General features: G+C 39.0%; 1 protein-coding gene across 5 annotated transcripts in view; it reads right to left on the bottom strand.

Annotated features, from left to right (window-relative positions):
• The window catches only part of LOC127449934 (synaptotagmin-C-like), a 50,450-nt gene extending 23,817 nt beyond the window's left edge, over positions 1-26,633 (bottom strand). The window contains exons 1-4 of one of the 5 annotated variants that reach the window (XM_051713565.1): positions 26,433-26,633; positions 10,313-10,856; positions 8,915-9,343; positions 1,084-1,485 (exon numbers count right to left, since the gene is read on the bottom strand). In XM_051713565.1, the coding sequence (XP_051569525.1) occupies positions 1,084-1,485; positions 8,915-9,062 (550 nt within the window). In that variant the 5' untranslated portion in view covers positions 9,063-9,343; positions 10,313-10,856; positions 26,433-26,633. Of the gene's footprint in view, positions 1-1,083; positions 1,486-8,914; positions 10,857-17,599; positions 17,616-26,432 lie in introns of those variants that run through there. The other 4 variants (XM_051713563.1, XM_051713562.1, XM_051713567.1 and 1 more) reach the window with 4 other exon arrangements.
• Between the last annotated feature and the right edge of the window lie 431 nt (positions 26,634-27,064).

Genomic DNA, 27,064 nt, shown 5'->3' with positions numbered 1-27,064 from the left:
AACAGAATTTAAGACTTTTAGGATTTCATTTCAGGCCTCCTCCTCTAAACAATGCAAGTGAATGGACTCCATTTTTTGACAGTCCAAAATGCATATTTAGGGTGCATCAAAATAATCCACACGCCTCCAATCGACAAATAAAGTTCTTCTGAACGCAAACGATTGATTATTTTGAGAAACAAAACAATACTTATATACTTTTTAACTACAAATGTTCGCTTCCGTACATCTCCGTGACGTGCACTCATGAGAGGGATGACGTAAGCTCGTTGGTAAGGTCACACAGAGGAGTCAGGAAGCACGTCATTGTTTACAAGAGAAACTTGTGCCGTTCACAAACCAAAACAGTCCAAAACAATTTCGAAACAATATAAAATAAAATAAAAAATTATTTCCAAATAATAATAATAAAAAAAAAACCAATGTAAACAATGACGCACTTCCTGACTCCTCCTCCACGTGACGCGTGACCTTACCAACGAGCTTACATCATCCCTCTCATGAGCACACGTCACAGAGACGTACGGAAGTGAACATTTGTAGTTAAAAAGTATATAAGTATTGTTTTGTTTCTAAACATAATCAATTGTTTGGGTTTGGTGAGTAAATTATCAGATAATTTTCATTTTTGCGTGAACTATTCCTTTAATAAATAAAATAAAAATAAATAAATACAAAACTTGACACCAGCTGGTTAAAAGTAATTAAAAAATCTGCCATGAAGTTAGCTCTTAGAAAATGTCTAGAATCATTTATTTGCAGATGCCACTTGGCTTGATATTGTGAATTAAGTGTCAAAATCATGACCAAATACTTTTGGGGGCCACTGTAAATAGTACATTTTAAATATTAAAAATATAATTTTATTTAAATAGTCATTTTGTATTTTATTTTCTCTTCCTCATCTATTTACAAAATTAATCTGTGTGCAATCATTGAGAAGAGTAGAAGCTTTAATAGGCTATTGGTATGCAAAGTGGTACTTGATTATTCAATTTAACCAGACATGTACCTGTTCTGAAAAGTTTGAGAACCACTGGAGTAAAGAGTTAGATGAAATTATTGGTGGTAAGTAGTGCTCACCTGCATTGTTGGGATAAGAGTCCATGTCTAGGTAGGAGTGCTCCTGTGTCTCCTGCGGACCCCCAACCACACCCCCCACTACCAGCCCCCCTCCGCCCTCCACTCCCATCAGGTCGGAAAAATGGGGGTGGTGCTGACCATGCTGGGAAAGTGAAGGATATAGCGAGGAAGAGGAGGGAGTGTCCTTCCTCTGCAGGAGAGGAGGGAGGAGCGACGGGCCTCCACCCCCAACCCCACTCAAACCCACACCACCAGGCAGGAGCCCTGACGTCAAGCTCAGACCTCCTCCTTCCTTATCTCTCCATGGCAACCAGCAAAGCTTCCAGGACACGAAGAGTGAGACGGAGAGCAGCACGATGCCACAGAACGTTACAATGACGGAGAGCAGACTCACGGAGATCTCTGAGACAGAGACAAGAAGAGAGAGAAAATTTGAAATAAATTAGTTTGATTTCCTACAACCTTGGGAGGTAACAAGCATGGTTGCATAACCTGGGAATTTTCAGTTGCCTAAAGCAGTGTTTCCCAACCTTTTTTGCAATAAGAACCTCATAGCAGGGTTAGGCTCAGTAAGGCTCAAGTACCCCTTCATCAACACACTAACAGTGTCTCTTTAAGAAAAATGTCAATTCCCTCTGATATATATCAGTGGCGGTTCCGCATTTTGTTTTGGTTGTTAAAATATTAACGAGCCTCAAGGCTTCTTTTATTACAAATAAATGTTTCTTTTTTTGTTTCAACAACAATTGACAGGATATTAAAAGAACCATTATTGATGACAAATGGATTGTGAGGATGATCTTGGGATTTTATGAATGGATATCGAGAACATTCAAATGAAGGTTGCGACTAATTAGAACATCTATATTTTTACCCAGCCCTAATCCCTGTTATTTATTATATTAAGCCATTCATTTTGTTTTATAAGTTCATCATAGCAAAATCCAATTATTTTCGCAAACCCCCTGCAACCTGTTTGCTTACCCATGGTTGGGAATCACTGGCCTCATCACTGGAATCATCATTTTCCAAAGTACTGTATGCTGTAATGGAAAGCATTTTCGATGGAGGAAAACATTGTTCTACTGTGAATGAGAGGTGTACAGTAAACGTAGTAAAATCAATGCTTTTTTTTCTGTGGCAAAAGATTAGTGCGGGCATGGCCTTAGATGCCATGTCACTTTTAAAAATGCATCTTGATACACCTGCATTTTATTCTATTCATGGCACTGTGTCTAACTTGCTTTTAGTGCAAGGACGTGTTCAGTGTGAACAGCCCCTAAGAAAATAAAACAATTTTTTTTGTGAATATATTTTTTGAATTGAGTTTTTCTTACCTCACTGGCAAATTGTTTTGTTTTCAGCATTAATATCTCTACATTCTGTTAGATTTATGTTTAAAACAAGAAAGATTAAATATTTTTGTAGCATTCTATCTGCACCCTTTTTTTTTATTAATTAATTTTTTCATCAACAAATGTTGTGAATTAGCAGAGTATTGTCAACCTTCACAAGTGAATATACCCCTGCAACCACCCAACATATTCTCTGAAAACAATATCTTACATAATTTTGCTTCTAAAGTAAATTCATGTAATTTTAAGAATGTTTTAGAATTTTTTTTTTTTCCTTCTAGAAAACAAGGCAAAAAATACAAATTTAAGAAAATTACTTTTTGCTGTCTGGGAGAAACCGAGGGAGGTGCGGAGAGAGAGAGAGAGAGAGATCAGAGGGACAAAAAGGAAAAGATATGACACATTGTGACTGTAAATTACCACTGGCTCTCCCAACATTCACAAGCCCTTATCTGAATAGAAAGCCAAGAAAAAGATGGATTTATTTCTTCACAGAAGAAGTGGCAACACCAGTGACAATTTCCACAAAGACGTCCTCTAAACTGTGATTAAGCCTTATGACTCTGTCTCTCTCCAAGTATGAGCTTTCAATCAGGGAGCCTTTAATAACTATTTCTAAGGATGTGCGTGACTGAGTCATTTGAGGAAAAATTTGTCTTTGGCAACTCAGTTTCATCACCACAGTGGGGAGAACAGCTCCCCTGCACCAAGCAGGAACAAACAAGTGCCTGCCAATCAAGAAAAACAGAGGGCCTGTCTGTCAGCTTGACTGTTTGTCTGCTCTCAAGAGCTCTATTCAGATCTCACTCCCACATAGTTCCTTGGCTTACCCCTCTCTCACATCACTTCCTCAGAACCAACACCTACCAGCAGCTCTGAAACCCCCAGGGTGGTTTTGCCAAGCTGCTCTGTAATTTCTATTATGCAAGGAGGCCATATCATATGTCTACCTCAGCTCTTTCCTTTTGTGATGCTATCTTTCACAGTTCATTCTTCCATCTTCTTCAATAATTGCTCCTTCTCCCTACCATTCTCTTTTGTTCCATGCATCAAGGGCTCAGGGTTTGGCTGGCTAGTTTTGGCAGTCAACCCCTGTTGGTACAGGTAGATGCCGTAACGACACCAAAAAGCTGGAAAAAAGTCTGTTTTTCCATCGACAGATCGTCAAAAGTAGCTAACATAGTTTTTTTGCAAGCAACATACAAATCACAAATATTACATTATACCATAGTAGATGTTTAACCAGTGCCCAATTTTTGTTGGACGGCTCTTAAGCATGAAATGGACTTATATTTTTCCTGTATGCTGCCTTTGATGTCACAGCTCATGCACACGCAATATAGTCTCTAGTAGAGGGCTTGGGACTCTGTGCTTTCTTGTGGTGCCATCAGCCAATCAACACTGTCAAGATGTTATTAATTAGTCACATGACATTTCCAGCTCAGGTTACTGGCTCAAAACATGTGAAGGCCCATGGGCAAAGATGGCAGCATGCAGGTCATGTATGTTCAAAGTTGTATGTGCCAACCAAGCAGGTGTCATTGAGAAGGGTATTATAGACCTCCTTGCTGTGCATTGTCCCCATCTTGCCCAACCTTCATCTTTTGTCTCTTTTGCCTCTCCTTTGTGATCCTTCTTCTTTCTCTCTCTCTCTGTCTCTCCATAATACTTCTTTCCTTCCACCCTTCTTGTACTCTCTTTTACAGTTTTCCTTCCTTCTATCTCAGTTCTTTTTGTCTGTCTTTGGTGAATAATTCATCAGTGTCTGTATGCCATTAAACACTACTTATTCAAAAGATATGATCAGAGAGTGAGACAGAGGGAGGGGAGAGGGGACTGATCTCTCAGTTTTAAAGAACAAGTTGCAGATCGAAAGAGTGAGATGTTCAAAACTATATTTTAAAAATCAACTGGTTGGTGGGTTGCATTAACAACTAGTCGACCAATCAGTCTTAAGGAAACCCTGTGTAGTTAGGCTGGTTTTGGGTTCACCAGACCCTGATCGGACAGTACTTTTAACTTGACATCTTAAAAACGCAACATTCATGCCACAAGACGCTCAAAAAATAAATAAATAAATAAATAAAAAAATAGAGCAAGTTGTGACGCAACGGCCAAAGACAACATTTTTATAGGATTTTAGCTTGCAAACTGTCTAATGCTGTCAGCACAGTAATTAAAACAGCGTTGTTAAAACGATCAAAAAACTAGTCAACCATCATGACCCATCCCTGATAGAGAATAGAGATAAATACAAGGAGAAAATGGAAGAGAGTAGGACAGAGAAGGAGATCATGAATGCTGGAAAGGGGAAATGGAGAGAGAGCAAGGAGGAAGATTATAAAGGGAGAAAGAGGAATGGAGAGGGGATAGTGATAAAGGATGGTGGGAGGTAGAATGGAAAGAAATAAAATTAAATACAGTAGAGGAGAGAAAGAGATGGGGAAAGAGGGAGGAGCCAGGAAGGAAAAAACAGATTAGTGTACATATGAAGCAGACACATTGGCTGACTGGTCAAGATAACGTGTTCACTCCACACGTCGAAGGTGAGAAAAAGAGATAGCATGAGAGAGGGGTTAATATAGTCCACAAGCGCTCCCTTGTGAGAAAAACAGGCCGGAAAAAAGTGGACAGTGATGGAGAGATGCAGAGAGAAGGATAACTGGCATGAGAGAGGAGGACCTGCAAGAATGAAAGATGTGAAGCCAAACAAACAGACACTGATGGAGAGAGAGAACTAAACAGAGGAGGGGTTTGGGATTAGAAAGGTGAATGTATTGATCAGTTTGCGAAGAAAAAAGACTGTTTGGAGGAAAAATAACTAGGGTGGGAGTCTGATACAAGCTGAACCAGAAGATCAGCTTTCTGAACTGTTGCTAAGCTTCAGTTTTACTTTATATTGTCTCATAGACTTTTCTACACCAACACCATCTCCATAAGATCTCACTCGTATTTGTAGGTATCTGTACATACAGTTAAGTGTGAACTGAAACTGGATTGGATTGACACTGAAACGTACAATATCTTCATATTGGCAGCATCTAAAATGTGGCAAAGGCTTTTATGTTTGTACAACTTAAAAGATGTACAAATCTTTACAAAAACCGTGAAGGCTGGTTGGAACTGAAATTGCCGGAACCCTTTTGTGGGAAACGATACAGGAAAACAAGTTCAATAATCAGACACAATCACTCTCATTTATTAGTAAATGATGTACACACTTTTTCCAAGAAACCTTTTTAATGGCAAATTGAAATAAATGAAATCCAGATGGAATTAATAAAAGTAAATTCATTTGCACTCTTTGTGTATATGAAAATGTACATACGTGTGTTTGAATGACACTTTGCGTATCTACTAATACTGAGATCACATTGAAAGATCTGCTGAAGTGAACAGTCAGTTTAATCTTGGTTCATACTCATCAGCAAACATTAGCAATCACACATTTTCTGTCCCACTGTGACTTAAAATCAAGCAGTGGGGGGTGGAATCAAATATCATGGGTCACTTTTTGGTTTCACCCGGAGTATGTTAAAGAAATGAATGTCTTCTTATCGGATAAAGCAGCAAATCCAAATCGAAATTTTCAACCCTGCTGTACAACTAAACGGTAACAAACCGTGGCTTAAACTGAGACCCAGGGTTAAAAATATAGTATTTTTTTCTGTTTCACCTTGTTACTGTATGCTTGACAGCATGAGTACCCTTCAGCAGTAGCACACATATGGGCCATACTGTAAGTACAGAACAGTTTAAAGGGCCCAAGGCAGCTTCCCTCAGTTTTACACTAATTAATCCTATAGTAAGCTGCCCTTCCTGCTCAGCTATGCATGTCGCTATTGCACAATACATTCAGCAAAACAACATCATGAACTGGGCTTCCCATATCTGGGTTAGTGCTTCTCAGCTTTTGATCATCTATTAAGGGATGCATTGTTTCATGTCCAAGAGTTTTATAAGGAACTCTGTTTAAGTAAAGACCATGTAGAATCATCTGAGGGTTCTTCGATTGGGAATTTTTTTATTTGTGTTGTCTGAAGAAACCATATCAAAAAGGTTCTGTGAGGCATTAAAGCTGAAGTGTGTAATTTCTGCACCTCTAACGTCACTGAACGGAATTGCAAAAATATTGATTGTTCTCCAGCAGCTTTCCCGCACATTACCCCGGTCTTTCATTGGTCAAACAAACAGATAGTCCCATCCCAAACTCACCCCATTGGTCAATTTTGCTGTGTCGGGCTGGTCAGAATGCTGAAACAAATTGATTAATATTTTAAAAACACCACAAAGCCACAGTGTTTACTTTATGGGAAAATCAGCCTTTAAATGGCTTATTTGTAGTTGTCTCTGCATACTAAGCTGAGATAGGAGAAAGTATTTTAACACACTTCAGCTTTAAGATGAAATCTAACTAAATTGTTAAGGTGAAAGGTTTACTCAGCACTTTGAGCAGCTAAAGCTTTCCAGCACAACTTTCATGGTACCCAAAGCTGGATTCAATCCAGCCCCACCCTAATAACTAATGACCAGCATTTAGTCACTGTCAAAAACAGGCCCAGACAGGATCTACACATTTTATAATTTTCTGCACAGACTTTTGGTTAAAATCAGTGGAATTCTCTGAAATGGATACAAATATGATAAGAAATGATAAACAGAGCTTACGGTATACCTGAAGATAAACACATAACCAAATTAGTCAAAATATTTCATAAATGAATGCACAAGGAGAAGGGGATGTGTACAGCTTTGTGAATGATTGCATTTAAAATCTGCCTAAATCTGTGGAGGGCACATATTCCATATGGGCTTGGTCAAAAACATAAAGCAAATATCCAGAGTTCATTCAGTATTGTTGTATTTACTAGAATATATACCTTTGAAAAACATCTTGCATGAATAATTTACCTGACCTCACCATAACATTTCCACTTTGGCAAAGTTCCATGCACTAAAGTCATTCTTGTTTTTCAAGGAATTGTTTGAAAAGTAAAATTATTTTTAGATTTTCAAATAGTTGCAGACAGAACCTTAATATACATCCATACTTTTAGGAAAAAGACAATGAATCGCTTCAACTGACAACCTCCTCTTCCTGGTGTCTATTTGGGTGATTTTAGGGTGCTTAGAACACTGAGAAAGGAGAGCCTGTATTGCTTCATTCCATCCCCTTCTTTTCACAAGAACCTTAGAGCCATTTCAATTACCTGTGGTTGTGCCATTTCATATTAAATAGAATGCAAGTTCATTTCCAATTCAATCACTGGGCACTTGGGAATTTCAACAATAATGACTAAATCTGTAAACAGGACAGCCTCACTCTGAACACAGCAACCCGCCATAACACCTGCGGTGGGCATGAGGTGAATACAAATAAATGGCCAGCCGCAATTATGTGAAAGAGCAGCTTTTACCAGTGCACATCTCTGATATGCTTTCCTGCTCCCATGGCTCAGTGCAATGGGCTGATGAGGGAAATTACCCTTTCAGGCAATTTGACAGTTCCAGGTCAATGTTTTGGTTAGAAGTTGGACATAAAATATACCAATTCTAAATCTGAGTGGGCTTCATAGACCCCATGAAATCAAAATTTGGATGCATTTTTGAAGCTTTTAGTCCATGTCTATTAGCTTTTAGGTCATCCATATGTAATTGTTCTGCAAAGTTGACAAAATGACATTTATGCATTGAAAATTTTGTTTTTCTCTTCAGGGAAAACAGACCAAAAATATTGATGGCTTACAAATTTTTGTCTATTCAAAGGATCTCTGATAGCACCTACCGGTACTTCTGACTAGCAGTAGCAAGTAGCAAATCATGTTCATTGATGTGACGTAAACTAAAAGCTATTGGCTATTTAAAAAAAGAGACAAGCCTTTCGATATGTTCTGCCCATAATTCCTGTTAAATAGGAAATACGTCAACATAGGAAAGCAAACGGGGGACCTGGGTAGCTCAGTGGTAAAGATGCTGGCTACCACCCCTGGAGTTTGCTAGTTTGCTAGTTCGAATACCAAGGCGTGCTGAGTGACTGCAGCCAGGTCTCTTAAGCAACCAAATTGGCCCAGTTGCCAGGGAGGGTAGAGTCACATGGGGTAACCTCCTCGTGATCGCTATAATGTGGTTCGTTCTCGGTGGGGCACGTGGTGAGTTGAGCGTGGTTGCCGCAGTAGATGGTGTGAAGCCTCCACACACGCTATGTCTCCGTGGCAACGCGCTCAACAAGCCACATGATAAGAAGCGTGGGTTGACGGTCTCAGACATGGAGGCAACTGGGATTCGTCCTCCGCCACCTGGACTGAGGTGAATCACTACACGACCACGAGGACTTAAAAAGCACATTGGGAATTGGGCATTCCAAATTGGGAGAAAAAAGGGGAGAATATCCCCCAAAAAATAAAAAACATAGGAAAGCAAACTGTGCTTGTCACGCAATGTCATGGGGTCTTTAATGTTCTGGGCTGTGCTCTTACCTGTATTCATTTGTCTGTTAAGTCCTCTCATCATGTAGCTAAACTCTTGGCAGCTCGCACTCTGGCTGAAGCCTCCAGACCGGAAGCACAGTTCCTCCACCAGCACCAACGCCTTCTTACAAAGGTCGTCTTCCAAGTCCCCCGACATCCTCCAATCCGCATCGCACACTCACCCTGCACTCAACCAATCGCGGCGCAGCCCTCACCACCCACACCAATTGGACGGCGCTTGAGTGGAAAGGGTGAGTCAGGCCACTTTCTACCGTGCGGATCCAATAAGACAGGAGGCCTCGTTTTTGTTCCAGAAGGACAAAGTTCCAGCAAGGAGTGAAGAAGGTTTCTTTATGACCATTAATTGAAAGTTTTAATGGTTGTTAAACCCATTGGTAAATCAGCCACAATCACTCCTCTAAATAATAGCATGGGCTCCTGGGGAAAAACGAGAGAGAAAAAAAAGAGGTACAGAGAGTGAGGGAGGGGGATATAATGCATACATTTATGAAATAAAGTAACAAAGTGAAATGAATTATTGAATTTTGTGTGTGTAGCTCATCAGCAGGCTCAGACGGAATCTGCAAACTGTTTTGGATTTTTCTGAGCTGATTTTTGGGAAAAATAAGTGGAATAGATTTTATTATGGTAAAATATGTTAACAGAGCTGAAACTCTGTTATTGGTAGTTGAAAGCATGGTCAAATTAGCAAAAATATGAAAAAAAAAAAAAAAAAATCAATAGAACTTTGTGAATGCTGGGCATTCTAAGTGGCCGTTCAGACCAAAACACGTTATTCCACTAAAAAAGCTATATGCAGCTCAGCGAACAGAAAGGAACAGAACGCAGGTGTCTCGTGCTTTTAAAAGTTCTTTTTAACTAGACACAGTGTCTAAAAAGTGCAGCACTTAATGGTCAAAAATGTCTGTGTAGTTCATGTTTACATAGGAAAACAATTGAAAAACAGTGTGGACAGACACAAAAATGCATTAGTTGTAAACAGCCCTTAACCTAATCCTATATACATCACTCTGTAAACAGTCTGATATTGCAGTCCTCCAGGGGCATTACTATAGACACTATAAATAATGATTATAGGTGCTATAATCACACTATAAATAAAATACAAATTTTAATGCACTAGGAAATATGGGCATCTGTCAAAACAATGAATATAAACCATGGCACAATGGTACAAAACATACAAGTCTAGCGTGTGTTTACATAAAAAAAAACTATTTGAAAACAGCACAGATGGTTGTAAAATACGTCCAGTATGAACCACCCCTAATTCTTCTTATTTTCGGACTCTTTGCCTTTATTTATAGGACAGTAGAGTGTAGACAGGAAAGTAGGGTTGAAAGAGGGGGAAGCGGGATCGGGACATGACCCAGGCCAGAATCAAACCTGGTTCCCTGTGAGTGAAGAGCTCTTATATGTCCTGAGCATCTGTGCAGCCCACAGCGCTGACAATGGCCCCTAATTCTGTGGAAATCTGGGAAGTTCTCCTCAAAGTTTCTTTGGGCACAGATTCCGTTTGGGGCTGCTTATCAGCCGTTCTTTTGCACATACTTTTTTATAAAGGATGACATTGTCATCCCTGAGTCCTTGTCATGGTGAAGCGGGTGAAGAAGAATTCAATTCAAATAAATGTTGGGAATGTTCCTCAAATGAATAAACAGTCGTACTATATTTAGGTCAGATGTTCAGAAAGCATAGCCTAGATTTGTTGGGCTATAAATCTCAGTTAAAATGATCTGTCAGGGAAGAGGAGAATATGTGTGAGCTCAGTCTTTAAAGCAGCATCAGGGCAGGGCTGAATTTGAGACTTTGTATTTCCAATGGGCTACAGTGGAATGCAGAGCCATTCTTCGTTATTCTTTCAGATGTTAATGTTGATTGTGGTCCACGGCTGTATTTCTGGAATGTTCTACAGTAGCTTTGAAATTGCCTGAAAGAGAGAGAGAGAGAGAGAGAGAGAGAGAGAGAGAGAGAGAGAGAGAGAGAGAGAGAGATAGAGAATGACGCACACATTATTAAAAAAAAACGGCTTTAAAACTATGGCTAAATTATCAAGGTGAGCTCTCAGAGCTCAATAGCATTCAGAGAAGAACTGTTCATTATACATACACTGGCAGCCAAAAGTTTGAAATAATGTACAGATTTTGCTGTTTCGGAAGGAAATTGGTACTTTAATTCACCAAAGTGGCATTCAACTGATCAAAAGTATAGTCAGGACATTATTGATGTAAAAAACAGCACATCACTATTTGAAAAAATATTTTTTCATCAAATCTAGACAGGCCCCATTTCCAGCAGCCATCACTCCAACACCTTATCCTTGAGTACTCATGCTAAATTGCTAATTTGGTACTAGAAAATCACTTGCCATTATATCAAACACAGTTGAAAGCTGTTTGGTTCATTAAATGAAGCTTAACATTGTCTTGAGTTGCCGCAGTATGCAATAGACTGGCATGTCTTAAGGTCAATATTGGGTCAAAAATGGCAAAAAAAGAAACAGCTTTCTCTAGAAACTCATCAGTCAATCATTGTTTTGAGGAATGAAGGCTAAACAATTCCCAAAAAACTGAAGATTTCATACAAAGGTGTACACTACAGTCTTCAAAGACAAAGGACAACTGGCTCTAACAAGGACAGAAAGAGATGTTGAAGGCCAGATATACAACTAAACAGGAGGATAAGTACATCAGAGTCTCTAGTTTGAGAAACAGACACCTCACATGTCCTCAGCTGACAGCTTCATTGAATTCTACCTGCTCAACACCAGTTTCATGTACAACAGTAAAGAGAAGACTTGGATGCAGGCCTTATGGGAAGAATTGCAAAGAAAAAGCCACTTTTGAAACAGAAAATCAAAAAGAAAAGGTTAGAGTGGGCAAAGAAACACAGACATTGGACACCAGATAATTGGAAAAGAGTGTTATGGATCTTAACCCCATTGAGCATTTGTGGGATCAGCTAGACTGTAAGGTGCATGAGAAGTGCCCGACAAGACAGCCACATCTATGGCAAGTGCTACAGGAAGTGTGGCGTGAAATGTCACCTGAGTATCTGGACAAACTGACAGCTAGAATGCCATGGATCTGCAAAGCTGTCATTGCTGCACATGGAGGATTTTTGATGAGAACACTTTGAAGTAGTTCAGGAAGTTCTGAACATTTTTTTCAAATTGTAATAGTAATTTTTCATGTTATTAATGTCCTGACTATACATTGTGATCAGTTGAATGCCGATTTGGTGAATAAAAATACCAATTTCTATCCACAAGAGCAAAATATGTACATTATTCCAAACTTTTGGCCGCCATGTTTCTTCTCAAAGACAAACAGCTTTCCTTGTACAGTGCATCTCAAGGATGTGGTCATCCACAAAACATGTGCATCGTGTGAGGTGTTGTTGAATGATGCAATAGAGATTAAAGGGGTAATAAACCCAAAAAATGAAAATTCTGTTATCATTTACTCACCCTCATGTCATTAGAGGTTGACCGATATAGGATTTTGCCGATATCGATAACTAAGTTGGGAAGACAAGCTGATAACCGATTAATCGGCCGATAGTTTTTAAAATTGATACTGAATGAAAAAACAACACTTAAATTAAAATAATGCTGAACTTTATTACAAAAATAAACAGTACTGACTGAACCATGAAAATAATTTTGTATTTTTAAAATAAAATAAATATATAAATATTAATATATGAACTATATTAATAAATACTAAAGTAAATAAAAGATATACATCCAAACTGAACCAAAGAGTAACACTCCAAATAGCATAAATAAAAATAGATACATCAAAAATGAATTTAAAAAACACTTCAAAAGACACAACAAAATTTGAACTTGTGTGAAACAGGAGAAATGTAACAGGTCCTGTTAAAGAACTACAATGGATCAAAAGTATAATGTGATTCATTTTCTAGTTCTGGCAGTTCTATTTTAATATTTAAAGTTAAGAAGCTTCAAATTATAATGCAGAATGCAGAGTTGGTGTGCATGGTGTCCAGTCAGTCGGCTCCTCCTGGGGTCATAAATTATGCCCACTTCACTAAACACTCTTTCACTTGGCACAGTGGAGGGTGGGGGGCACAGGAATTTCTTGGCCAGTAGTGCAAGTGTTTTAAATCACACTTCATTTTTCTGCCACCACTGCAGAGGCATGTCACTTCTTTCAATGACAGGCTCTGACAAATAGCACTCAAGCTCACTCTCAAAGCTGTACAGCCCCTGAGACACAGCTGTTGCTACAAGGACCCTGGCATACAGTGTGTCCACTAAAGTGGGCTGATGGATACTCTGCTTCTTTACCTCTGGATCTGACTCCTCATTCCGCTCAGGTCTTTCTGGAGAAGGGCTCGGATCTTCTTCTCTGAGCTTGTCATGCCCTTCAGCTTCCTCCTTTAGCTATAGTTTTGCTTTTTGAAGTGTTTCTTCAGAAGCAAAGGCACGGCCCTTATATCTGGGATCAAGAAGAGTTGCTATGACCAGAATTTTTGTTTCCTCTGCCTTGGAGAACCACTTTGTCAGGCTGTCAAGCATGGTCTTGCATAAAGTTTTGATCCCTCCTGAGGATGGACCCTCCACCTGCAGCATCAGCTTCAGAACAGACACACTGGGGACAATGCATGCTGCTGAAGACTCAGAGTGGCTCATCTCCATTGTGACTTCTTCTATGGGAGTCAGAGTGTCAATCAGGTTACCGAAAAATTCCCACTGTGTGGCAGATAAGCAGTTGATATGCCTGTGTTCACCAGAATACACATTCAGTGCCCGCTTCTGTTCATATATTCGCTGTAGCATGTGAAGTGTGGAATTCCAGCAAGTTTGGACTGCTTGGATTATGTTGTGCTTTGGGACACCCAGCTCCTCCCGAATGGCCTTAGCCTCTTTTTGGCCAGTACAGGGTGGACAAAGTGAGTTGCACAGCTTTTCAAAATGCCAATAATGTCCAGAACAGCTCTTTGACTAGACAGGCCATCATTAATAATGAGCTGAAGGGTGTGAGCAGTGCAGTTTAAATCAGGAAGTTCAGCCAGTTTCATACCTTTTACCATGTTTGCTCCCCCATCTCTTAGGACAAGAACTACACGTTCTGTTGCAATATCCCAATCTTCTAACATGTTCAGGAAGGTTTCTTGAATATAACTGGCTGTGTGTGATCCAGTCATGGGCTTGACATTTAACACCACTTGCTTTCTAGACCAGTCCTCGGAGATGAAATGCCCAGTAAGGCTCATCAGGGATTCTGCAGTTCCAGACCAACAGTCAGTTGTGAAGGCAATGAATGGGGCCTAGTCCTTTGTCACTATACTTTTGACTTTTGTCAAAACTCTGCAATATATTTCATCAAGCATTTTTGTTCTGTAAAATGTTTTATCTTTAATCTGGTACCTGGGTTCCATGAGGGAGATGAGCCTTTTAAATCCAAGGTCTGAAACGACTGAAAATGGTTGGTTGTCAGTGGCAATCATTTCAGTGATAGCTGCATCAATCTTGTTAGAACTTGAATCTGTATCCTTCCATCCTGTCTTGCTGTCAAAAAGTTGATACACTGATGGCTGAGAAGGATCTTTCGTGTCCTTTTTTTTTTTTTTTTTGCCTCTTCGCTGACTGCTGAATGGTTGTGCTTGAGATGACTCCACATGTTGGTGGTATTTTTACCTGCAGATGTTGATGCCCCCATTCTGATTATTTTGTCACAGATATTACACTGTGCTGTTCCTGGCGACACTTCAGTAAAATACTCCCACACTGGTACTTTCTTTAAAGCCTTTGCCATCTGAAAATAATTAAAATATTAATAAAATATTACAGGTCAAATGTGTGAAAATGTTATTGGTAAGTAACACTTTACAATAAGGTAAATGCATTAACTAATGTTAAGAGATATATCTTAAAACAATTTTTAAATGTATTTAGTAAATGTTGAAATTAACATCAACTAACAATGAACAGTACGTAAACCGCATTTTACATGCTGTATTTTATATTTTACACTTTTTACATGCCTTAGGGTTTCTCTTCTCATGAAAAGCGTGAGGTAAATGCTCTTTATTACCCTAAAACCAAAACAACGATTGCTTCACTTCTGGTGATAGGGTCTTTAATGTGAAACTAGGGCAAACAAATAAATGAATTGCAATATCTTATTCTTTTTTTTAACACTTCTATAAGATTCAGTGATGTTTTTTGTTTGTATTTTGCGCTGTTACGCTCATTTAAATTCTCCGTGAGAAACTCGTCACACACACACACACACACACACACACACACCGATCACTTGATTATCTAATCAAAATGACAAAAATACGTATTACTGTGAGGATCAAAAATATTAATTAAAATCAGATGCGTTTCTGATTTGTTTATACGATTCTCTTGTCAGCATGAAGATATTTTTCTCAAATCACTCACTACCTTTAAATATACAACCTAGCTGGCTAAAGCATAAACGTGACTGGATATAAACAAATGCAAATAGATGGTAATAAATTGTAACATTCATGACATTTAAACATTTGGGTAGGACTTGCGTGTTTTTTGTCACATTGTTCCAACTGCTTGAGGATAGCTTTAATGTTAGCGTCTTGTCAGATTGTTGGCAAACATACTGTTGTCTCTATTAATGCAGCATCTAGTCAAGAAATTAATTAATTTATAATGATATGACAATGTGTACTGTAGTGTACTGTATACATACCTTTTATTTGTTGGTGTTTTAAATCTGCATTGTTGAGCTCTGTGCAGTGTTCTGCTGCATTCAACGTGCAGTCTCAAGTGTCAAAACAACCACCATGAGGCATCAGTGATAGCTTTTATTTTGCCTCTAGAGGCCGCTCTCATACTGTATAATGACAGCACGCCCTTCCCAGCCGCTCCAGCATCGGACACGACGTGACACAATGGGGAAAAACTATCGGTGTGGATTTTTGCCGATAACCGATAGTTCCAGAAATCATTATCGGTGCTGATTAATCGGCGAAACCGATATATCGGTCGACCTCTACATGTCATTACAAGCTTTTTTCTTTCATGGAACACACAAAAGGAGATATTTAGCAGAATGTCCAATGATCTGCTCTTTTCCATAAAATCTGGATGGGGATCAGGGACAGCTGTGGTCACCATTCACTTTCATTGTATAGAAATTCATATGCGTTTGGATCGACATGAGGATAAGAAAATAATGAGAGTTTATATTTTTGGGTGTGATATCCCTTCAAGGTTCCATGTTGAAGATGTTAAAGGTGCACTCAGTAATTTTTTCCCCATTAAAAAAGTTTGACTCCTAAAGAAACTATTTGTAATTTTGAAACTTATGTATAAAATCAATAACACTCACATGAGATGAGGACTCTAGTCATATCAGTAACCTTATAAAAGCTGTTTTATTCTACATGGGGCAGGGGCGTACTCATAGGGGCTGCCAATTTAAAATCACATGGCCAGCTGAATACTACTTGCTTAATCTCAGTAACCGTCTTGTTATTGGACACTTTCACTCTTGGATTTAATTAAACATGGCAGATTGTGAATAGTGAGTTTCTACATAGTTTTCTGGCATCTGTAACTGAAAGTTATTGATTTTGAATGATACTGCATCCACACCATTAGGTGTCACTGTGAGTCCAAGATGACATGAACAAAACGTTTCTGAGTGCACCTTTAAGACTTTGTGGGAGCTAATATTCACAACTTTTTGTTGTATTATCAACACCAGATCCATTAATGTAGTTCTCTCACCAAAATTGTAATTCCAAGAAAAGCTTTGTTAATGGATTAGAATAAAGGTCAGATCTATAATAAGGAGTATTGCTACCAACACTGTTCTATACACATACTTTAATGTAATATGTTTCCATAAAGACCACAGTAATGATTCTGCAAATACAGATTTTTGGGTGTCTAGTAAATTATAAATGAAATGTAATAATTTCTTGAAATTTTATTTTATGTTTGTGGGATACGAAGTACATAAAATATCGGAGAGCAGGTCAAATCACATGGGTAATTTGTCACAAAGGCCATATCTCAGTAAATATAAGGTTTTGAGATAAAAATCGAATTACACCCATGTGTGTTTTCTCTAGCAGTGGTTTTGTACATTAGTTTCAAACAACTAGTTCAAAGTCATCTTAAATGAAAATAATTATCTCTTTTAATCTTTTTCCTGGACAATAATGGTGCAAATGTTCAATTGCTCTTTTTAGCCAACACTTAATATGTGTGTCTGTCTATATGTGTCTATAGCATTAAAAAATAAACCTACCTTAAGAAATATTAACTGGAATAAAAAAGCGTGGCAACCAGTACTGATCTACAAATATATTAAAATCTCTGTTTTGATACGTGCAGACAGCAAGGAGAAATAAAGATATTGTCACAATTCATCTACAGAGGGGAAGTGTGTATATAATTTGTCAGTGCAGGGTTCAGCATCTATGAGATCTCTTTAGTATTCTTCCTTTGTGCTGTGCTCATTCCGTTTACAAAAACCAGGTCAAAGCTCCACATTTCATTTCCCTTCTCCTTCGCACTGTCTCAGCTCTCATCCAAGTGCTACTATCCACACCTCTCCATCTCTGCTTCATTCCCTCTCTGCATCACCTATAAAGGTGCAAAGCCAGAAAAAGTTGCAAAATCTATCGTTATTTGAATCGATTTACCGATCTCCTCCTTTCATTAGAGTGTGTCTTTCCCTTTTAGCCAGTGAAATCCCTCAAGCAATCAGATCTCTCTCCAATGGGATACCTCCTTATTGAGTGGCACATCCATCTATCTTTCTGATAGAGTATTCTTTCATGCATTTTAGGTCTGCAAAATGTCATTGGTCTTTCATTGTGAGGTGGTTTCTCTCAAGCGAAGTGCTTCTTTCGCATCCATCTTCTCTGCTCCATTCCATCAGTCAATCAGTCAAAGTCTTAAGTACAGCTATAAGTCATTCAGGACAAGATTCAGGTCATGATGTTCACCCACACACACTTGTTCTTTAGCTTTTGCCCTCTCCTCGGAGCTGCCTAATCAGTGTGTCAAAGCGGTCTATCAGTCTGGCTCTCGGGGTCACAACCGGATTTGCTTCAGGACAAAGATTTTACTTTGGACATCAGCACAGTGGGGTTGATACAACATAGTATCAAAAGTGTTTAAAAATGCCAAAAAAAATCATTAAGCCAGTAATTCAGCAAGCAAAACACATTGAGTTTATCATTGCAAGGAAACCCATATTTAATGTAGTCTGGGTCTTATTTTCCTTTACCTTGGGTATTTCGTTCATGATTTTTAGAGGATGAGGGCATGTCACCCATCCTGTCTATGTTGGCCTTTGCCTAATTTGGCTAGCTCCAACAAGTGACAGATGAATTAGTGCTAGGGATGCACGATACTCTTTTTCTCTTCTGATCCGATATCGAAAACATCAGTATCGGCCGATACCGATCCTGATCTGATACCAGTGTGTTTTTTTTGCATGATCAGTTTAGAATATCTTTACATTATTGTGTGGAACTAATTGGGAGTACTCTTTAATATGTAAAGAAACACAAACCTCTAACTAAATATTATTTATATATATATATAAATGTACAGCTTAAGAAAAACTGTATTGTTAACTAGTATACTGAATAATGTAGCAGCAAAATTAACAGTAATTCCATGTAAGTCATTTTTTTTTTTTTTTTTTTTTTTTGTATCTGGACTTTAAAGGATTCAGATCTCTTTTTTGTTCAATTTAGTTGTAACTCACTTTTCATTCACACAGTTATTTTTTGGAACCCATTCAACTTAAATATTATAATATTTGATAATAATGATAATAATAATATATTATAATAGTAATATAGTAATATATCTCAATCGTGGACCTTTTGTCACAGATCCACCGGTCTCTCTCTTTCTTCCTCACTGCCATCACAGTGCTCACTCTCCCCTGAGTTCTGATTACACGCACCTGCATATCATTAGTGGCTAATCAAGGACTGCATATATTATCCGCTTTCACACACACTCTTTTTCTGTTCTCATCGATAGTAACTCTGAGACTCCAGACCTTTCTACTATGTCAAACATACCTGTGTCTTCATTATTGCCAGCATATATCATAAGACTGTTGTGAGTTATCGGTTCATTGTGTCTATACACTGTCTGGATATTACTCACCTGCTGTTCGCCACTCTGCTCAACTGGATTTACTCACAATGTTTACATCACTGTTTCAATCATCTGTTCAATAAACCCTGCTACTGAGTTCATTTCTCTGCCTCTGTGAGTCTTTCCGTGACACCTCTAACTTTTAAACCCTCATGCTTTTATTTTGATATTCTGAACTCTCCAGGAAATCCTGTATGTGTCTGTTTGTAGGCAAGTTCACAGTTTAATTCGCTTATCAAATTCTGGTAAAATGCACCTCTGGTGCTGTTCTAAATGCATATTATAAGTGGACTGAACTTTTGAGCATCTATATCTGAGATGTTCATCAGTAGCGCTCAAATATTGCACACGGCTGTGAAGGCTAAAAATAGCTGCGGGTGTGTGTGTAAACAGAGCAGCGGCATTCAATAACGCGCAGGTGCCGAGTGCATTTTATATATTTACTTATTAAACGCAGCCTTTTGTGATTCACGGAGCATTTTGAGCACGTGCACGTCTTCAAGTGGCTTTGAATAAAATGTGTGAGTCATATGAACTACTTGTGTTTTAACGGTTCTTTTATGTAATTTTTTGAGCTTGACAGTAACGAACATGACTAACACACAGTATCGGATTTGGATCAGCTCGTCGGAGCTATACCCGATCCGTTTAAAAATGTCAGTATCAGAGCCGATACCGATCCAGATACTGGATCGGTGCATCCCTAATTTGCACCAAAATATAGTAGAGTTTGATTGGATGCATGACCATTAATGTCAATAACAAAAGATAGAGGAAATGTTTTCTCCCTAAAAGTTCTTCTTTAAAAGTTGATAAGCCTATTTATTTTGCTACTGTTACTATATTGTTAGTCGTATTCTTTGCATTTAGCATCAAGCATTGGCACAATCAGAACAGACCTGCAACACAGCAGTTCAAAAACACTGATCTTAAGGACTTCTGAACAGACTGCGGTCCATTTATCTGTCCATCTCAGATCTTCAGTCCATTGTAAAAATGAGCCGCAGATTAGCCCATGAAAAAGCCCTTCCCTCTCAAACCCCTGACTGTTCTCTTCAATGCCGCTTGCCCTGTAAATCTGTCTGAGTTTGACTTAAAAAACGTTGAAAGATGGCCGTCTGGCACCAAACTACATTGTCACTGTCCAGAAAATCCCAGGTCGATTCAGAACGAAGTTAGAGAGCAAGGAGGGGAGACAGCGCGAGCGGGAGAGAAAATAGAAAGCTATGAAAAAATGAAAAGGGAAGAAGCTGAAAGAGAGACAGACATAAACTGTAAGACTTGAAAAGAAAGGGAAAGAAAGAGAGAGCAATAGTCTGGTTACACCATATAGCTTGTAGCCTTGGATTCCAGACAGAGAAGAAAAGTGTATTCTTGATGATACTGTAAATGTCTGGAGGATGGACATTTACAAGTGATATACTGTAATAAAGTGCAGCAATGATCTGGGGCATTATGGTATGTATGTCTGAAAACCAGCAGGAAATGTGCCTCATAGAAAAATGTGGTGCTATTAAAATCTATGCAAGTGACACCGACATGAAACGCTCAGACACTCAAGACAACAGAACATGAAACCCATCTCAGACATTCCATTGACTGCTGTCTGGGTTGGAATCAATATCTCCAGGAAAAGCAATACACCACAACAAGGACCCCAGCAACCTGCACGCTCACTGTCCAATCATGGGCAAGCCACATGGAATTGCCACAGTCCAATCGTGTCATAAAGTCCACAAAGCCAGCGAACCCTGTCCAATCACACGCTAGAGATGAGAACAACAATAATAAATGATTATGTGGATATGTAACTGAGCCCAAACAAGCAGAAAGGTCAATGTTCAGTGACATCAATAAAAACTGACATAATTGCATGGTCATTAGATCCTGTACAGAAACATTTGAAGGTTGCAATTTTGTTTGGTGTCAAGACAATTCAGACAATACCCACACTACCAATTTCAAATGGAAAGCAGACAGACCAGATCAGGTAGCTGTGTTATTGAATGGCACACAACAGTAAGTAATACCAACATAGAAACAAAACCAAAGAGATGATTTTGTCTCAAAAAATCATTAGGCACTGACAAAAAAAAGGCAATTTACATTCAAATGAAAAAGCATTTAGAAATGTACCTGTCCAGTTCAATCAAAAAATTAATATAATCAGATAATAGTGTCAATGCACAATCACCTCACAGACAAAACAATCCATCGTAACATCTAATATGACAAATTATCTTATTTATAGGTGATATAATCTTTACAGTGTTAAAATACTTTCTTCTTTACTAGCTTAATATGCAGAGACAACTGTAGGCCATCTATAGGTCGATTTCCCCGAACAATGTGTTGGTTTCAAAATATTTATCTGTTTGTGTATCCAGCCTGACATAGCTACACTGGCTCAAACAATAGACAAACAATTTGGCAACGTCACCACCAGACAGAAGTGGTGGCAAAAAATACCAGTGTGAACAGTAAACCAAACCTGTAGTTAGCTGACTGAACAATAAACCAAACCTGTAGTTAGCTGACCCAACAGTCATCAAAAAGTTAGCTGTTACATTTAAGTTGTCTGGTTAAGCTTTGTTGCCTGTCAAAAACACAATGGCAAAAACCAAGGCAGTGGTTTCAAACCATTAAAGGGATAGTTCTCCCAAAAATTAAAATTCTCTCATCATTTACTCACCCTCATGCCATCCCAAATGTATCTTTCTTCAGCAGAACACAGATTTTTAGAAAAATATCTCAGCTCTGTTGGTTCATATAATGCAAGTGAATGGTGATCAGACCTTTGTAGCTCCAAAAATCACATTAAGGACACATAAAAGTAATCCATATGACTCCAGCGTTTAAAGTCATATGGATTACTTCTATGTTTCCTTTATGTGATTTTTGGAGCTACAAAGGTCTGATCACCATTCACTTGTATTGTATGGACCTACACAGCTGAGATGTTCTTCTAAAAATCTTTGTTTGTGTTCTGCTGAAAAAGAAAGTCATACAAATCTGGGATGGCATGAGGGTGAGTAAATGATGAGAGAATTTTCATTTTTGGGTGAACTATTCCTTTAACAGAGCTTGACTGGACTAACGAGATCATTTCCAACTCATAGCTTTGCAGTGAACATTTCTGGGGGCATGACTTTCTGTTTGCCCAACCAATAGAAGATGAGGAGAGTGTTCAGGAAACCTTTTTTTGTTGTTGTTGCAAAGAATCATTATTTTTGCAATTCTGTTTGGTTCTGCTAGAGGCACAGAAATCGAACACTTCACCAGTAATACAACAGGTCATATTAATCTCTAAATAACAAGCAGCACCCAACACCAATGTAGGCTGGCATACGGTAGTTAACTGAAAATGATAATATCGCTAACTGTTCATACATTAGACACCTGGCTTTCACTGCATATGGAACTGTCAGGTGTTTTGAGTAGATATCTGTCAGGGGGCTGTCCATCAGCAGCACAGATCAGCAGTAGTCACTCAGGTCATTGCCTGTTTCTACAGCAGAGTGCAGATGGGTTTGAGGTCCGGAACTGAGCTGAGCCCTGAGGTCAAATTATTCAAGCCAATGAAGAATGATGCAATTAGTTTTTGTGCCACAGGAAACGTCCACTGCCCTATTTAGATTGACAAGTTTGCAGTTGCTGGAAGTATGGATTTAGCTGTTTGAAAGTAGGGTCTTCCTCTCACAAATTATGTCATTATTTTCTCACCCTCATGTTATTCGAAACCTGTGTCACCCCATTTTTTTCTTGCTTGAAACACAAAAGGAATTATCTTTAAGATTGTCCAAGCATCTCTTTTCTGTACAATGAAAATTAATAGTCATCGGCTGTCTCCAGTCACCAATCAACTTTTATTGTATGGAAGAGTGCAGCTTAAATATCTCCTTGGTGTTTCACATAAGAAAGAAAGTCATTTGGAACGACATGAGGGTGAGTAAAAGGGTGAAATATCCCTATAAGATTGTAAAGATTGTTGGTTAGAATAAAGACACACCAAGGGAGAAATATTGTTCACAAACACACCAACCACACACATTGTGGAACATTTTAATGAGACTTTATAGCTTAACTTGCAAATAAAATTCTTCTATTTTTGTTCAGCAGTCTGCTTTAACACTGTACACTGTACCTCTGAACCATTCTCCACTTTCTCCACCATACATCTAGTGTTCAAATATACATATAGAAATATAATCAAACACATTCCCATTGCTGTGCAGTGCTACATTTTTAATAGTGTGTCAATTTAAAATTCATCAGCAAAATATTATTTTCTACAGCTTATTAGCAGAGGCTGTTTACGCATCTTGGGGGCCGTTAGGATATTTTAAGACTTTCAAACACAGTTTTTTTAGGCAAACATGGGGCGTTCACATTACGCATGTACTGGGATATTTTTTTAGTTTCCACAATTGCCTGCCTCCTTTTGAAATTACACGGCCTTCCCTCTTTATTCAGGGAAACCTGTCTCATAACTTCCCGTATTCCCCTGAAATTGATAGATGTGACAGACTAATTGTGTAAGAAACATTACGGCTAATCCTTTTCTTCTCTACTGAGGCTACGAATTTGAACACTTCTATTGACAAGGGATGTAAATCCATTAAGTATATCCAATAGGATATTTGAGTAATGTCTTTATGAAGACGTTGTGGTATTCTTTCTCTCCTTTTTCACATTCTGTTCTTTTCTCTCACTCGCTGTATTACCTTTATGCCTGTGGTCTTATCTGCAATGTCATCGGGAGGCTAATCTGCTTTTGTTTTCTGTAAGAGTGTTACTTTTTTTGTTTTTACCTGTCAGAAGATAACAGTAATTTTCTTTACCCCTTTGGCTACAAAGGCAACTGTGTGTTTCAGACTTCCTGCAAAGTGGGAATGAATGAATAAATGATAACAATGCTGTTTTAGTAGACTGATTTCTCCTTGCAATTTATCCTCATCTCCCTCCCTCCAATACCATCACTCTCTTTCTTCTTTTGTCGTCTGGTACTATTCCACTCCCTTAAAGGGTTAGTTCACCCACAAATGTAAATTCTTTCATTTACTCATCCTGATGCCATCCCAGATGTATATGATTTTTTTTCTTCTGCAGAACACAAATGAAGATTTCAAGAAGAATATTTCAGCTCTGTAGGTCCATACAATGCAAGTGAATGGTGACCAAGATTTTAAAGCTCCAAAAAGCACATAAAAGCAGCATAAAAGTAATCCATACGACTCTAGTGGTTTAACCAATGTCTTCTGAAGGGATCTAAAAAACAAAATATTCACTATAAATCTGTTTCACTGACATCAGCAGTCTCACCATTTACTGCTCTGTGCATGTGTCAAGCACTAGGAAGTGCAATCGAGCTTGAAATGAAGATCGTGCCAAGAGACTGCAATGGCAAGATTGCACCCAAAACCGATTAGATTGCTTCAGAAGATATGGATTACTTTCATGCTGTCTTTATGTGCTTTTTGGAGCTTCAAGGTTTTGGTCACCATTCACTTGCATTGCATGGACCTACAAAAAACTGTTCCTTTAAAGGGATAGTTCACTCAAAAGTGAAACTTCTGTTCCAAACCTGTATGACTTTCTTTCTTCCGTGGAACACAAAAGAAGATATTAGGTAGAATGTTAGTCTCATTCACCATTTGCTTTCTATTAATCTTTTTCCCATAAAAGTTGAAGACTGAGGCTGCCTAGCATCTCCTTTTGTGTTCACGGAAGATAGAAAGTCATCCAGGTTCACAACAACATGAGGGTGAGTAAATAATGACAGAATTTTCATTTTTAGGCGAACTAACCCTTTAAATCTCATGCACTGGAGAGGAAGCCAAGCAAAAACGGCCTTCAGCATGGTCCCAACCTAAGCTTACCAACACTCATCCACATCACTGCATCATCTCTCCTCATCTCCTCGTATCTGCCATTATGCTGTGAGTTCCTGGACACTCTCCCTGTACTCTCCTGAGTTCAGCGCATTCATTGGCCACTAAACACACATCTCAAATGCACTTGCCAAGGGCTGCTGTCATTTACACAACCAGACCTCCACTGGCGGTCAAAGTGGTATTACATACTGTACGAGTGAGTGGTAACATTGTTTATGAGTGTCGAAAGAGTTTAGTAATGGTCAGCTGGCTTTGCCTTGCAACATTATAAACCCCAGATAAACAGCCAAACCTTTTCAGGTGCACACATACTGGATTTATATGGCAGTATGCACTTGGAAAGTGTACAAGCACATGCACATGGCTATTACAGTGCCGGTTTGCTGAATGGTATACACTCTCATTCTCTGCCTCTTACTTCCTCTTCTTCTGCTTGCTGTCCCGGTCCTCGGAGTACCTAAATTATTTATAACATCACACTGGAACACACAGCCAAAGAAAGCCAGAGGAAGATACTGGAGAAGTACTGTGCCAGCCCTTAGATTCAGCTCCCACACAGATAGATAGAGTATAGAGGGAAGCTCTCCACAGCCCGGCAGCCAGGCAACGTCATCGGCCGCTCTGTCACGTCGTGGGGGGAATTAATCGCCCCCTCATATGGCTTTTACGGATGCCTTTATATGCCTTTCGGTGAGTGACTGAGAGGATTCCAGTGACGGTTCCATATGGATGTATTAAAATGTGCATAATTATGGTCCTGTGCCTGATAGAAGCCGTGTAAGCCTGCCTTTGAAGACTGTGGGGTGGGGTGGGGTTTACAGGGTAAGGAACACTGATAAGTGCTTGAAGAGATGAGAAGCAGCTTCATATAGCCTATACATTTCAGATCCTTTCCTCTTGAATTACATATGCATGTGCAGATTGTGCATGTAGAGCAGAAAATAGGGAAATTGAGAACATAATTACATAAGTGACAGACTCTCAGGAGCTCCTTCATAAGGTTCTATATACATTGTTGCATACAGTACAGACACACTCGTACGTGCACAAATGAAATTGCGCGGTCACGATTCCGAGCACTGTAGTAATAAAACATTCATGCATGATTTTGCAGTAGATAATGAAGGTTTTTGAAGTAACTGGAAATCCCACACTGAGAGGCTTTTGCACGACGATACAGTACAGACGGGCAAACCTTCACCACACATAAGCGCACACAAATAGATTTATATTATGGATAACATGAATACAACAATCCGTAGAGTCTTTATGTTTTTAAAGGGATACAGACCTCGAACAGAACGACTGTTTCCATCAAATATGTACTCTCTCTTTCGAGCGAAATATGCATGCGATATAAACATGCAATATTAATTTTTCTCATGCGACGCGTTATAACAGCAACATCATAACATCCCCCCAGCAAACCCAAAGAGAGATAAAGGCTGGAATACTGCACCTGGGACAAACGGATGCCAAAGGGTAGACCTCTTCCTCCTCTCTTTCTGTGTTTTCGCCTGTCTTCACAGCCTCGTTTTTTCTCTATATTTCACTCTCTGTTCTCCCTCCCCTCTCCCTCCTTTGCCTTGTGCACGGAATACTAAACTAGCCTCGTCTCCGCTCGCGAGCTGAAGCGCGCGTGCAGCGCTAAACACTTACTGATATATGGAGAGAGAGAGAGAGAGATAGAGAGAGAGAGAGAGAGAGAGAGAGAGAGAGAGAGAGAGAGAGAGAGAGAGAGAGTGGACGGGCCAAGGTTGGGCCGGTCAAGGGAGGGTTGAGCCAGGATTGGTGTGTGCCGTCGGTCGGCCCGTCACGGGAAGCGCTCAACAATGATGCCCAGAGAAATGCAGAGTATTGTCTTAATAATATGGGTGTTATATAAATTAGACTGACAGGACAATCTCCTATATAGTATTTCAGATGGGATTACGTTGGCTGTAACATACAATATTTACAGCCAGGGGCAGCAGAAAGCTGAATTAGTTTACAGCATTACAGCCTGTTCACACTGAACACTAAAAAAAATAAATCAAATAAAAATAGATGCAGCGCAACGAACAGAATCCAGGTGTCTCAAGACATGTTTTT

The sequence above is a fragment of the Myxocyprinus asiaticus genome, chromosome 13 (genome assembly GCF_019703515.2).
Source record: "Myxocyprinus asiaticus isolate MX2 ecotype Aquarium Trade chromosome 13, UBuf_Myxa_2, whole genome shotgun sequence".
Lineage (NCBI taxonomy): Eukaryota > Metazoa > Chordata > Actinopteri > Cypriniformes > Catostomidae > Myxocyprinus > Myxocyprinus asiaticus.
Note: the sequence above shows the minus strand (reverse complement) of the source record. Positions and strands in the feature narration are given on the sequence as shown.